Below are 15348 nucleotides of genomic sequence, written 5' to 3'. Positions count from 1 at the left end.
GTTATATTAAAAATATATTTGTTCCATTTGCGTCTGTAAAAATAAAGAATTTCGGTTCGGAAACGAAACAAAAAACTTTATTGAACTCTGAATTGATAAGATAAAAATTAAGTTGCCATGCTTCTGGAACGACGGTAAACACAACACAACTCTGACATAGTGAGTGGCGAGGACCGAACACACGAGAAAATATAAATAAAACAAATAAGAAAGAAAATGCAATGCCATCTAGTGCTGTGTTACCAAACTATAAACAATATTCATTGATAAAAGTGCAAACTTCATTTGGCCCTCTTTTACCCAATCCCTCATGGTATAAGTGATAAGCTGATGTTTCCGTTTTTATGTCGTGAATGCAGAAATTGTACACCCACAGTGTACAATTTGTCTAAATAATAAGTTGTCTTAAATAAAAAACCTCCTGTACAGGTAAAGGGAGGTTTTGCATGTAGTCACAGAATATACAGGCAACATCGTCTTGTGTTTTGCACATCTCACCAACTTCTTTCATTTTGTTAGTAAAATTTCCTCTCCTTGCATTTATGCACTAACAACTTTGCAGCAGCCACGAGTTTTGCATTATTATTCAAAAAAATTACCTTTTAATTTTTGGCCAAGATCCTCACATGTTGCCCTTACATGTTTTTTAGGTCAATCAAATGCATAGCCAAAGTTTTCGGTAAAATACTTGAGATAAAGTCCATAACTAACTTTAATATCTTGATATTTCTGACAGAATAATGAATACATTGTTTTTATAGTTGGATCGGCATTTGGGTATATAATATTCTTATTTGATTAGCGAGGTTGCTTCACAGGAAAAGATTCAATATGTTCATGGATTTTTTCACAAATTTCTCCTGTAATCGGTTTAATTCTAGAGCCTTCGCTGTTACCTCGGTTTTCCGTAGGGGATTTATTGACCGCCAACAACGATACAAGATGGCTTACTCTTTTTAAAGACAATCCATATAAATTCAGGAATACCTTTTTACAGACAATGTTTGGTTCCATCAATCAAAACACTATACAAAAAATTGCAACAACACAAAACAATGCACAATGGCATTCTGGGATTGTCAGTATTTCACTGAATGACCACTTGGGAGCGCTAGCTCAGATGCTTTGAAAAAGGTATGAGTCCAGGACTGATGCCCATTTCAAAACACACACACACTAAATTCAGTTATCTACTAAAACATTGGATTGGTACCCTTTTCATACAAAATGGTGCACCTAAGCCTACGGAACGTAAGAACACTCATAACTCAATTTCGAAAGAAATGTGACTGATGCCCTTTTCAAAACAACTGATTCATTTATAATATGCCGAGCTTGGGTTATAATGTGCTTGCTTTGATTGTTTTTTCCTTGTGAATGAAAGAAAAATGGTAACAAAAAATACCAACGCTGAACAGAGCTCACTGAACTGTGAAGACTGATATGAGCTTGTACAAACTACACTGCATAGTGTACACCTTCAGTTTCACTTGCTGTTGCTTGTACAAGCATGCATAATCAAAATTTGCCTAATCTTCAAGTCCATTATATAATCAGTGCTTACTCAAAATTTCCCTACAGATGCTTGAATCATGCTTATACAAAAATAATGATCATTTAAGCTTGTGCAGTTACATGCGTTAACCAGGCCTTTATGCTATGTGATTCAATATAAACTAACAGTAGGACGGTTTTGATTTTTAACATGATCTTCCATCCTAGGTATGTGTAATCTCAACACCTGCGCTATGAAATACTGGAAAAGTTACTGTTTAACTGAGAGAGCTTTTTTTTTGGGCTGGACAATATATACATGTTTGAAAAGAATTCGAAGTGACGCTGTTCCTGCTGCCTTTAAAGATAAGATATTGGAATGTGTGATAGAAATTTTTTTTCCTCACACCTAGGCCTACCATAATTTGATTTAATTCCAAAGACTTTTGTCGATATACTATTTACTCATGAATGTGTATGTAAATCGTTAGTTTTCTTTTGTTATATCAAGACCTAGATCATTGTTGTTTCTTTTAATTATTTCCATTTTGTTTTTTTAGTTTACAGTGTTATGTATCTCGGAATATGAGTCGGGAATGTGCTTGTGTGAAAATGGGCATCAATTTTCTTTCTCTGGTTTTTCGAACCTCTGTGTATTTTTTCTACTATTGAATGTATTATTAGGTTCTCTTTTCTTTATTTTTAAATTGTCTGTGATTTTTTTTTTCTTTCTGAAATTCGGCACATTATTTAAGTCATGGATATTTCATATTGTGTGCTCTATTCTCTCGAAATTAATTGGGATAAGGGTTGTAATGCAATGTGCAATGGTTTGTCTTTTTTTACGTTGTTTAAAATCTGTTTTTCTTTTCAAACCAATGGGGGAGGGTTAACGCAATTGGTTCACTGGATTTTGGTATGTTCTACATCTTTAAATTGACACGCACAATGCTAAATGCTTTTTGAAGAAGCTTTCAGTATGGGATGTGAAATATTTTTCCCCTCGCTATTTTACAGTATACAGTTGGTTTTAGTATTTGTTTACACGCAGTATAATTCTTCTGATTTCTATGACCTGACGATTTTTTGAAGGTCAATCAAGATTTGCACTGAGTATAAACAATGTGGTATTTTATTATATTTTTGATTTTTCCATCAATAATGCGGTAAACCTCAAGTATATGACATAATTGAGACTTAGATTAAATCGGTAAATCAAATATGCATCAGGGTCCAGATACCAGCATTTCTCAACCTTTCTGAATCCAAGGATCAGTAAAATGCCTGAAATAATCAGATGGGGGCATGTCTTGCACCTTGAAATACAATAATTTTCCATAATATTAGAATTACATTTTCAAGTCTGGCGGTAGACCTTTGGTTGAGAAACTCTGATCTATTGTAATTGAGTATACATTATCAAACTCGTAGAGAAAATTCAGTCGTCCTTAACTTTGCCACTCTGTGATTAAGATTGTTTTCCTCCAGCATTAGTTCTGATGAGTCACATGTTCTTGCTATTTCAATTAATCGGAACACTAGAAAGCATCATTGTTGCTAACTTCTACTTTTTCCATGCGTTCATCATTCTCATTTGATGAATTTTAGACTTCTATGGTGATTTCGTCATTTGCTAAGGAAAAATTTATTGCTAAATGAACTGTTGTCTGTTTGAAGGAGAGTTACAGATTAGCTATTGCAAAATAATCAAGGTTTTATTTTATTTGATTTTGTGTATTTTAGTCTGTCACAAACTAGCTCAAAAATAGGGGTTAATTTATTTCTAAAACTTGAGCGTTCTTGTGGAACTCAAACTATTGTTTTCTTAATGTTGCATGGGTTATTTAATTGGTTTAGGGAGGTTATTATCCTAAAAGCGTTATAACATTCATATTTAATCTACACTACTTATGCTTAGGCTTGTTCTGGAGGGATGATGAGCTCTGCAGTAATGAGGACAGGATGACAACGCATGTCATGAATTAGCACCTCATTAGGCTCTGCCTGTTGTTAGACATTCAAAGAGGTTCGCATGACGCCATCGTTTGGATATTTCAGAGCCAAGATTTTAGCTGACTGCTTGCAGATGTTTTACTCTTTTCCTGAGCGTAAGCCTGGCGAGTAACTGAAGCAGTGTGGATGTAGACCAAACAAGCAAAAGTCAGTGAAGCCTCTTCTGGACCCCAAGCCTGGCAATTACAAGTAGTGGGGATCCAACTTTTTAGAGTATTGCTAGAGTGGAAGAGGGGGAAATGCAATAGTGACTGCCTCATGAAAATATTCATCTTTGTAATGCACGAATTTCTCCACTTGGAGCTCTGTGAAAACCACAATAAAAAGATTCTGCAAATTTATCATATTAATTGAAAAACCTGATCCTTGAAGTCTTTCCTTGTATGTACCCAAGTTTTTTTTATCTGTCTTGAAGTGTCCAAAAATGCAAGAAAAAAATTTTTGGTACAATAAAAAAAGTATCGTTTTGGAAAAATGAAAAAGTCATATCGTATAAAGGTGAGAAATTTATTGTTAAAACACAAACTTGTCGAATAACCAAGAGAATAATGCAGGAAATTTTTCTGAAGTTTGCCATAAGTACAGCGAAACCTCACTACAACGATACTCAATACATCAAGATATTCCTCTACAACAGCATCTTTTTCAGTCCTGTTTGAAATGCCTATACTCTAATGTTAAACTGCTGACTCTCGATGTAACAAACCCTCTGAAACAATATTTTTTCTTGGTCTGCGGAGTATCGTTATATAGAGATTCCACTGTATGTATATTGGATAAATAAATATATATATATATGTAGAGTTTTTTCTCTTCATGAAGGAATCTGTAAAATACAGTAGACTCTTTGTAATCTGGCCTGTCTAGTAATGTAACGCTTTCAGTGGGCTTCTTTTGTGCATGGAATAGGGTGAATATGTCGCTGTGCAAAAGTTTATCATTCAATTTTTTTTCAATTGTCCTTCAATAATGTGGCACAATGTTTGTCTGATACATGCTAGATTAACGAGTCTACTGTATCTGCTTTTATTAGCGCAGTAGTGTCATAATATGAGAAATCATTTTTGTACACGCCATCTACTGTTTAGAAATAGGCTACTGATATAAAACAGATTTATTCAAGATTAAAAGTTATGACCTATTGGAGAAAATACAATTGTCATGTATTTTTCCCCCACTTGTCAGGGTTTCTAATAAGTCAGCATTTTGTAATCGTATATAACACAATTATTATAAAGAAGATCACATTCTTAATGCAAATGCAGTGGTACTTAGACTTATGATCAATTCAATTTAGTATAGTACAGTGTTGTATAGAATGAAAACAGTTTTGCTGGCAAGATAAATGCAGAGTACAGCACATAGCAACAACGCCACTGTTTTTCATCTTGTTCAAAACATTTAAGTTCTTGTATTTTGAATGAGTTTTTACTTGTATCTTTCATACTTGTTGGTTAAATATTCACTCATGAGTTAATCATTTTAGGTGAGCTTGGATTAATTGTAGGTAGAGGTACCACTGCATGAACAGTGAATGCAAAACTCTAACAAATAACAACATAGTCTGCTTTATTTTCACGTTACACACTGTTTCGGACTCTTGATGGTTGAAAAAAAAACGTTACCATTTTGAGATCAGATTTTCTAGGTGCAATCATCCATAAATGTTGACTCTTTTGGAACATGTAAATTTATCTGACCTACGCTAGCCTCTGACAAGAGCTTTCACTTTCTTTTCAGTCTTTGTCAAGAGAGCCTCTAAACATACCATACTCCGTAAGTGACTTATCTGAGTTTTAAGGGTTTAAATCAATTCTTTGCCGCATTGTAATTTACCACCAGATTAGAATTTTTTTTGTTGTAAATTTTGAGTTCCTCGCTTAGAACATTTTTCCATTTTTTAACGAAGTCTTTTTTTCTGGAGTCCCATTTCTGATATTCCTCCATATTCAGACAGTTCTTGTTGTTTAAGAAGCTTTCCTGCTCGGACGTGTTTATGTTGTATGGTCTCTATGAACAGCGATTGACAAATCTGTTGTACCAGGTCACTATGGTGACTAAAAAATTGTTGGTGTCTAAAATTTCTCCACGACTGCTGAATAGCGTTTTGAAGACAATGCACTATTTCTCGAGATTATGTCAGCAAGCCTATTAAGAGATGGAAGGAGTCAATAAATCTTTGAAAAGAAACCATAAACATATAGACCGTTTTTCTTGAAAATTTGTGTTCGGCGTCAGAAAGTTTTCCGATTTATCAAGCCTTGACTTCGATTGCAGGCGCTATTACTTTTTTAGACTGCTATTTCTTTTCATCATGTGTTGACATGGAATTGAAAAGACTACTTAAACTCTCATGTTCATAGAGGAAATAAGTTGTGGAGAATCCAAGTTGTTGATGGTACTATACGTGCATCAGGAAATTAAATTGTCACTGAAACAAATATGATGAAGTTGAAAGTAACATGGCAGATGAATATCTCTTTTGAAATACAGTAGACTCTCGATAATCTGGCTGTGGGCTAGTTTAGCTCCTCCAGTAATCCTGCGGTTTTATAGTGTAAAGGGGTACATGTCTATGCACAGAAGTTTATATTGTTTAAATGAAATTTTCCAAAACTACCAATAATCCGGTGATTTCGGTAATCTGGTACACCCTGGTCTGGTATGTGCAAAGATTTTTCATATGATCTTGTTCTTATTTTCATGGGGCACGGTAGCGTAGGACAATAATATACTCCCCTTAAGTACCGAAGGATGTTTATAGATATCATGAGTTTGATGCCCAATTTGTCCTTGTCTGGAACTTTCCTGACGTGGAGGTACAACAGATACGGTGACAACATGTCCCCAGAAAATTTTTTTTATTGCAGGGAGTCCCACACCGAGGGGTTAGCACACTAACCCTCCTGGTGAGTATTAAAAAAACACTGCCGCTCTGGAATATGGCGATAAATTGCAGGTTCTGGTCTAATTATCTCTCGTATGCGAAAATGACCATGGTGTGACAAAAATGATAAAATTATTTTCCATGTCATTTATAATTATGTATTAAAAGTATTTTGCAGTAGACTCCTGATTATCTGACACTCATCAGGAGAATGTCGGATGACCGAGAGGACGTATTGACCACATTTTTTCAAGTGTACTGATAGAATGTATAATACGTAAAACAGTTTACAACGAAACCTCTGGATAGATAGGTAAAGACTGAACATCCATCTCGGACCAATCTCCATTAACAAACAAAAGTTTTAGTCCCAACCCATACGATGTTGTTCTGTTTAATTATATATATAAGGCCTTTTTCTCACAGGGTATTTGCTCAGGGCCCACAAATTTTCAAGACCCCTGAAATTGCAGTCTTTTATGTTATAAGCATGGCCCCCTCTCTCCTCCCCATGCCTCTGGCTCAAAAAATATATATATAGGGGACCTCCAAAAATTCATAGTTACCTAGGGCCCCGTATTTGATCGAATATACTAACCCTCCAGCATAGGCAGAGATAGACTTTGAAGGGTGGGAAGGATGATAAATAGGTCAATTCATATATATAATATAGTAGGCCAGTAGACTCATTCATTGACACTGGGGTAGGGTGGCAATGCCCTCCGGATGAATGGAACAAGATCTTTTGGTCCCTTAAAGTTTGTTATAACATGGTTTGTAAATGTAAATAACTACTATACTCGCATAAGTATAAATGTTATGAATAAAAATGTGGTTGAATCCTGTTGTATCGAACTTGAAGGAACAGAAAATTCAATTTGCTATATCCAATCTGGTACGAGAAATTTCCTTTGCACACCAGTGTCATAGGAGATATGTCAGGTAATCGAAAGTCTACTGTACTTAAATGAACGAATTTACTGCACTGAAATATCTGGTTTAACTGATGGAATCTATGCACAAACTCTAGTTGCCGAATCTGAGTACATGTTTTAAAATGTTTCGAAAATTTTCTGTTATGCAAAATCTGTGTTAAATGTTGTCAATTTTCGATCTGCATGCCAGTACTATAATCTCATGTAATGATAACTCTTGTTTTGTTTTACGAATCTATTCACACGATATCAAATTTTATCAGAACCCATAAAAAAGAAAACGTTCTTTGTAATCTTGTTTTCATTTCATAATTTTTGTGAATGTGTACGAGCTGTGATGGTGCGTGCGTATCTTGCTTGTGTTGATGAGTACAAGGTGAGAAAAAAGTATTCCGATCTGTCACAAATGGAATTTCTCTCAATTTTGTTATAGTATTTCGTTCGATGGTGCTGTGGAATCGACCCCGGAAGGATGATTTATCTGTTGCGAATCCTTCATTGTTATCTCATTTATTGTTAATTGTACATAATAACTGTAATCTGTACATATACATTTTTAAGATGTATTATAATACTGTAAATTATGAAATAAATGGCTTTTGATGTAATATTTTTTTTATCATCTGATCTCGTTGATTTATTTTTGTGATTATTAGGAGCAGTTAGAAATTACTTCCATAATTATGTGTACCATTATTTTCTAGGAATCTAATCTTAATTTCTCTTCGAATTGATATGCTTTGGTGGTACTACTCGAACATATGTTGGCATCTCAAACATTCCTCTGGGGATTTTTTCCACTAATGAATTGGTACATGCCAGAAGGCACTGCATGAATATATGTATGTGTGACCCTAATTTATTGATGTCCAGCGTTATGCTTCTTTCATGTTATATTTGTGCTGCGATCTGTATTCCATATTTTGAAGTGAAAATTGTGTAAATGCCAGAATTTTCATGTTAATAAGTATCTAATTGGCAGTCTGCCTGCTCTCTGCAGAGGATATGGGGGAACTTTCAGAGCTGGCTATAATTTCCGTAGAACATCCCTTTGCCCTCCACTATACCTTCAAGACAGCCCCGATTCATCCATCTTTTGGCCATGTTTGATTACAAATCAAATGGATTTTTTGCCTTGGCTTTTCCTTCATTTTGTTTCTGTCCATGGCTCCCTTGAATATCTCGGGGGGGGGGGGGGCAATGGATGCTATACCGCCCCTTGTTGAGAACCATTTTCTGTGTAAATAATATTTATGTAACAGTAGACCCAATTGAACAACTTCACAGGCCAGAGGTATAGACAAACCTTCAACATGATTCTTTCACACAGATTGCCGGAAGCTGAGGTTACTTGAGCTTCCCCCCTCCCCCAAATAATCAATGACAAAGCAAAATTTCTTCAGCAGCTTAGAATATTTCATATCTTCAAAAAGAGATGGTTGATGACGTAAGCAACCTTCAAACCCCTCCCCCGAGGACTGTCCGATGCTAACATAATACTTGAATGACCCCTTAGACGTCGGGGGACCTTCCTTATACAAGTTTAGATTTTTTTGTTTTTTTACACGCTGTATCTTCACTCTCAAAACTGGTAGAAGGTAATTTTTGAACGCCATTTTTTAAAGTGAAACTACACCTCTACGGCAGTGGTTCTCAACCTTTGGAAGCCCGCGACCCGGTTTCATTTATTTTTGTAAGTGGAAGTCGAACACATGATTTACGGAACATGAATGGGGGGAAAAGGGGTGATGGAAGAAGATCAGTCGCAGCCTGGTAGGAATTAAATGGCTAATATCCCTAGCGGGGCAGAGCCAGGTCCCTGCCTGGTAGGAATGATGTCACGGCCCAGTACCGGACCGCGGCCCGGCGGTTGCGAAACACTGCTCTACGGCACACGATTAATGAGATAAAGGCCGCATTAGCACTTACAGGATACACTGTATCAGGAAATAATCGATGTGATGATGAGAGATTCGTTTTACTGTGCGTTTTCTACTTTAATAGTGATTGGATACACATAATGTTGATGATGAATGCGCAACTTATGAAGACTATACACACGAGTCGCCATCATGTTCTCGAAGAATGACGTCATCGCATCTCTGTGGTGTCCTTATGGCGCATTCTTCAGGGAAGTCGCTGTCGACAGCCTGTTGCCTGACGATTGTTTTCTTTCGCGGCACTGGAGGCGGTGTGTCGTGGTGCCGAGTTTGGCGGCACGACGGGGTGTCGTCGGAGGGATACGAGCAACTCCTGACGAAGTTCTTGAGCCTCTTATTGCGCAGTTCGTTCCTTCTTGCCAGTCCGCTCGGTGGCAAATGGTGTACTTCACACTCGGCTGTGCCGTCTTTCTCCGGAGCGGACTCGCATTTCCTAAGTGGCGGCCTCCAATCGTTCTCCGTCGGACGCGTGTTGCTCACGAGCGATTCCGGTGGTTGAGATGGAATCTCGATGTTATTCAAGGGATCGGTTATCGGTGTTATTGAAAACGGGAGGGAGGTGCTCCTGGTGAAAGGTACCTTGGTCGTTTGTGTGTTAATCTTCCTGTCCCTTCCGTTGTTGGCTGTCTCAGGTGTAAGCATAGAATCCGTAGATGCTCTCATCTTACCGCAGCAGTCAGCTGGTGCGGATAGTCTCCTAGAGAGGGGCGGTCTCTGGCTTTGATCTGTAAAGATCTCCGAGAGTCTGACCTTGATGTTCCGGTTTGGAGTATCACTGTTGTGTAGGTGTCGTTGGAGGAGCCTTTTGACAGTCTGCCTGAGCATGCGGCTTTTAACGCCGTACACGTAGGCGTTGATCGACGGCGTGCAGGTCAGCAGGAAAGTGGCTACGGACACCGACGCGGAACCGAACTGTTTGCCGCTCGCTGTCTCCCACACGAAGACCACGTAGTAGGGCAGCGTGAAAATGGTCAGGGACCCGACCACCTGAGCGATGGTGAAGAAAGCGTTCCTGCCTTTGAATTTCGACAGGTGGCACGGGTTCCTCTGGTGAGTTACGGTGGCCTGCGCGCTGTTCGTCATGTCGCAGATGGCAGCCGCGATCCCGAGCCGATGGGATCTGGTCATCACGAACATGTGGAGGTTGCAGAAGACGATCAGCGCCATCGGTAGAGCTATCGCTATAGCCGTGTGGACGTAAGCGTACGGAGCGTAGTAAGGAGTCGTGTAGATGCAGTCCGCGGCGCATCCCCACCTCGCGTCCCAGAAGACGTGAGGGCACACGCCAGCGAGAGGTGGGGAAGACAACAGGAATCCGAGGATCCACGTCGTGGCCACGAAGTAAGTCGCTCTCCTGGCGTTCACGAGTCTCGAGTAGTGTAATGGTATGCTTATGGCTGCGTATCTGTCGAAACTCAGACCGCAGAGGTTCCAGATCACGACCATGGGAAGCAGAGACCACAGGAATCCCTGGGCTTGGCACAACTGTCTCGTTGAGGTCACTTGATGCTTGAGGTCAATGTGCTTAGAGTTCGAGAACAGGTCGTGCGGCGTCACTGACGGGAAAGTGACGCTGAACACCGCGCTCAGGGACGTGTTGTAGAACAGAATGGTGAAGCTGAAGACTATGTCCACGAAGGCCAAGTGGAAGAGCAAGAGACGGTTCGCGGTCTTCACCCTGCGGTTCCAGGTGAAGACGAACAGGATGTAGCCGTTGAAGACGACGCCCGCTGCTGCGGCCATCGCCGACATCATAACGTGTATGACGGATGGCATGACCAAAGAAATATATATTCGCTATTTCTCCCAGACAGTAGTTGTAGTAATCAGCGAATCCCTTCGAAGACCACGTCCCGCATCTTCTGTCTCCACCTCATGACGACTGAGAGACATCACGTTCCGACAGAGGGCAGGATAGGCTCTTTTTGACTTCATCATACCTGAAATGGTTCGAAATTTAGGAAAGCAAGAAATGGAATTATCCAAGATGTCAATTCGAAGTTCAGGCTATTAAAATGAGCTCCATCGTATTTGACGTATAGAAAGGTCAAAGCTGAATCTTCACGGAAGGTCGGCAAACCAGCCTTCAGTTTAACGGGTTTGTTCTCGACTACCAGCTATGATAAATATGTCAATTGATAGGTGATACGTTTAACCCGTAGGCTTTCAAAGATGCTGTAAAGAAGGCCCTGTCTAAATATAGATATGTTTAGACAGGGCCTTCTTCACAGCATCTTTGGTAGCCCCCCGGGTTGAAAACGTCATCTATCAATTAACATATTTGTTCTCGATAATCTTACTGTCAGATCTCATTTTATGAAGGAAGGACTCGGTCAAACTGATGAGTTCTCCATTCCTAGTTATGCCCAATGCTTAAGACGGCTCTAATCAACACGAATCCGAGCTGAGGTCGAATTTCGAGATAATGCCAGTGCAGTCTTAACGCATGAGTCCATCCGACCACGGTTGGACGTATTGGTAGGCAGGCATTTCTAGCTAAATAGGAGGCCACTGAAAAATCACTTCTCCAATGATGCTCTTAAGACGACCCTGAATAATGCTATCTACACGTCTATCCGAAATTCCACGCATGAGCAGTCCTTATGATATTGCAAGGCGTCACTGTACTCGATATCGGCTCGAAACTGTATCTCCAGGTCTTTGATAGCTCACAGTCACTGAATTCGATGACCATGGCGTGTCAGTTACCAAAGCCGCAATTAGGGAAGAAGGGGGAGCAGACGGGAGTCTGATGCGCCAGACCGGGGGCACAAATTTCACCCTTCTACCTTTCCTTCAACATTACAAAGGGGTGCCAAAATGCGTGTTCGACCCAACTTACAAAGCATCTAGTTGCGACTCTGTCAATTAGACGAAATGGACATGAATCGGAGCAGTACACGCAACACTAGTAGGGCAATCATTTCCATTCTTCACATGATCTTTTAGCCCAACATTTTGCTTCGATTGCCACCGTAATTGATTCATAGCCAGGTGGATAAGAAACTTAGTGTGAGACGAGTGTTGATAGTTACTATCAATGAGTTGTTTCCAGTCCCTATTTAATAACTAGGAAAATAACCATTCATCCCCCCTCCCTATTTTAAGGATTCAAAACAATCGATGATGAGTGGCTGATATAACGACGGGACCTTGAGGGTCCAATCTGCTTCTTGTCGTGGTGCCGCCCATGCTTCTTGTCGTGTAAACGACAGCGCCGCCAAGAGCATCATGGGGGCGCGCGCGAAGTGATGGTTGTTGGCTACCTATAGCTGACAATTCAAATCCTCGTGTGGTTACTCTTGAAAAAAATTGCGATACCAAATTTCACTTTGAGAGTAATTATCAACGAGACTTCCTTTGTACTTGAGGCCGCTAAGTCACATACATCAAAATACCCGTATGTGAACGGTTACAATCCCGTAAAATACTGAATAGTAGTGGCATGGTCAGATATATGGAGGAGTCGGGAGGGGGGGGGGGAGGTAATATCAGAGATGTGTGTTAGGGGTGGCCTAATAATATTTATAGTTTGTAAAACAAAAGCCGCAGCTAATTGTGGGGGGGGGGGAGTAGGCGAGTCTGGTGCCCCGGGTGCCGGACCAGAGGCAGCTCAAATTTCACCCTTCAACGTCTCTCTCGGCATTACAAGGTGGCGCCAAAATGCTTGCTTGTCCCGGCATCTATAGCAGAAGGCCTCCGTGCGAAGCTCGTGACGTATGAAGGTCATCTCATTATCTCATTTATAGCCATACAGTCTACTAAGTGAGGTAACCTTCTTCAGCTTCGCGAGGAGACCTTCTGTTATAGATGGTGTTGTCCCGGCCGACAAAGCATCTGGTTGCACCACTGTATACATCATCATCATCGTTTCAACCCAGACCCTTCAAGTCAAGTCTAGTCTCCGTTATGAGTCATTAATATACAATAAGACGTCATCTCCGACCGTGGACCTACGCCTGCTCCCAATGAGACATTGAATATTGAAGGGCCAGACACACCCCCGCTTCAATGTGTTAAATGTCTCTTAGGAAGCCGGCGTAGGTTTATGGTGATGTGTCGGAGACGACTTAATATGCAAATGGTCAAAAACAGAAACCCAAGAGATAGAAACACGATAAACAAAATGGTTCTGTACCGTAAAAATACGGGTCCCACATCTCTTCATTTTCCTCGACTCACCTATCCCTCTCGACCCGATCAACACTGACCAATATCGAGGATTAAGACACCCCCACCCTTCCTGATCATTTGCCTAATTAAACACTCTAACTATGTAAAGAAAACCGAAAATGCACAGGGGAAAAAAAAAACACAGCACACCATGCGAAAATACCTTAAAAAAAATTTCCACGTCATTTCTGATATGGTCACCGACCCAATCTGCATGCAATTCCTTAACTTACCCAAAGCAGATGCGAGATCCTTTCCGTCAGCATGTCTTTCCAAGACCCTTTAGGTCCCAAAGCGGAAGAAACAACCAGCAGAGAACGTCTCTCTCTCTCTCTCTCTGTGAGTGTCTGTATCTCACCGCCACCAGCTGTTCAACAGACCAAATGGCACCGCCAAAAAACAAAAAAACTTTTCACCGTTTCAACTTTTGCCTTGACGCCACTTCAAACCGTCGAAGAGGCAACAGCCAATAGGAAAAAAGCCCCTAAAAAAAATAATAATAATAACAACGTCTTTGTTTTTTTTGTTTCCCGTTTCTGCAAGACTCGAACAAAACTCAAACTTAACGGATTTGTGAACTCTGAAGGTTGAGGCGAGAAGATGGTTCTTCTTTCAAGGTGTCGCTTCTCTGCTCCCACTAATCCCCACACCACCGCAACCACCGGTGGTGGTGGTGGTGGTAGCGGCGGGTGTGTGTGCAACGCAACCGTCAAGCATCTGACATGGATCCCAATTAGAATTCAGTGTCAAAATAAATTTAAAAGTAAAAAAAAAAAATGTCGACTATCTCTTTTACTGAAGGCGAAAAGGTTTTCTTTTTTTTTGAAGCTGAAAAGCATTATTTCATTGCTATTTCTCTTTCCCGTGTTGTTTATTTGAGAACACACACATATGCATGCATAAAGAAGATAGGCACACACACACACACGCGCGCGCGCACTCACAGAGGATGTGCCTATTGCTGCTTTTGGCAATGTGCCTAGAGAAGTTAGTCCTTTAAGGTACGTTAAAAAAAAATAATGAAGTACTAAAGGAATAGTGATCTCTCTGCTGTTTTCAAGACCCCCGTCTCCACATTCCTTTGCGGTTTGTTCTGTCGTCATCCTTAAGGGAGCTGAAAGTGCATGTGACAGCTGGTTTCCAGTAAAATACTGTACAATCCACTTTTTTTTTTCCTTAAAAGAGTGGGAAGAAAAGGCTTAGTAAAAGCTGGATATTATCTTAGCTGGGGGTTTTTTTTTTAAAAAGGAAGTAAAGGGTGGGAGTGAGTAAAGTCGTAAACGGGCAATCTCGGAATGTCACATTCAGTCGGATTTGGCAACGGCTGTAGAGGTAGCGTGTAAAAAAACCCTTGACTTACGTTATTGTTGTGTAAGGTGTTACTGTATTTCGTGGAAATATCCTCCGGCGTAATCTATGCGTATACGTCTGACGTTCATATTCTTTTTCCCTCTCTCATCTGCATTCAGTCAGTGCCGTCATAATGCATGTGGCCCATCTGTGGGAGGGGGGGGGGGCCGCTCGAGGGCTCCCTACGTGGACGGGTATGGTGAATGAAACCTCTGGAATTGGTAGAAAATACTATACACAACATTCCCCCTACATCTAGCTATAGACGGCATTGGTTGTCTGTCTTTGTTGTCCCTGTGTCACACGCTGGGCAGCGAGGGTGTTGACCCAACATCTCCCTCCACTCCCAGAGGTGGATTTACGTCAGTTGAAGCCTGGGAGCAGAAGAAAATGTTGTGAGAGTTAGAAGTGTGAAGTTGGGGTTTACAGTTCCCCCTTACCCTCAGAAGTCAAGGCCCAGGGCACTCGCCCGTAGGTAAATCCGTTTCTGCCCCCTCCATATCTAACTAAAAATCGCATTGGTTGTCTCCATACGTTTTTATTTATAATAATATAA

The 15348-nt window shown here is 40.4% G+C and overlaps 2 protein-coding genes across 2 annotated transcripts in view; one reads left to right on the top strand and one right to left on the bottom strand.

Annotated features, from left to right (window-relative positions):
• The window catches only part of pkaap (A-kinase anchoring protein pkaap), a 22587-nt gene extending 14650 nt beyond the window's left edge, over positions 1-7937 (top strand). The window contains exon 13 of the mRNA XM_089240304.1: positions 1723-7937. The gene's annotated coding sequence lies outside the window, so the exon portion shown is untranslated. The remainder of the gene's footprint in view (positions 1-1722) is intronic.
• A 1368-nt stretch (positions 7938-9305) lies between these two features.
• Positions 9306-14135, bottom strand: LOC149079695 (alpha-1B adrenergic receptor-like). The gene is made up of 2 exons (XM_089240305.1): positions 13676-14135; positions 9306-11209 (listed from the first exon to the last, which is right to left on the bottom strand). Exon 2 carries the CDS (start codon positions 11043-11045, stop codon positions 9381-9383), a length of 1665 nt encoding a protein of 554 aa, XP_089096431.1. The 5' UTR covers positions 11046-11209; positions 13676-14135; the 3' UTR covers positions 9306-9380.
• Positions 14136-15348: the final 1213 nt, after the last annotated feature.

This window comes from Pholcus phalangioides, unplaced genomic scaffold, assembly GCF_987345545.1.
Source record: "Pholcus phalangioides strain wild (caught in Gottingen) unplaced genomic scaffold, Ppha-v1.0 ptg000012l_1, whole genome shotgun sequence".
Lineage (NCBI taxonomy): Eukaryota > Metazoa > Arthropoda > Arachnida > Araneae > Pholcidae > Pholcus > Pholcus phalangioides.
The sequence above is the reverse complement of the archived record's forward strand: the minus strand, read 5'-3'. Positions and strand labels throughout refer to the sequence as shown.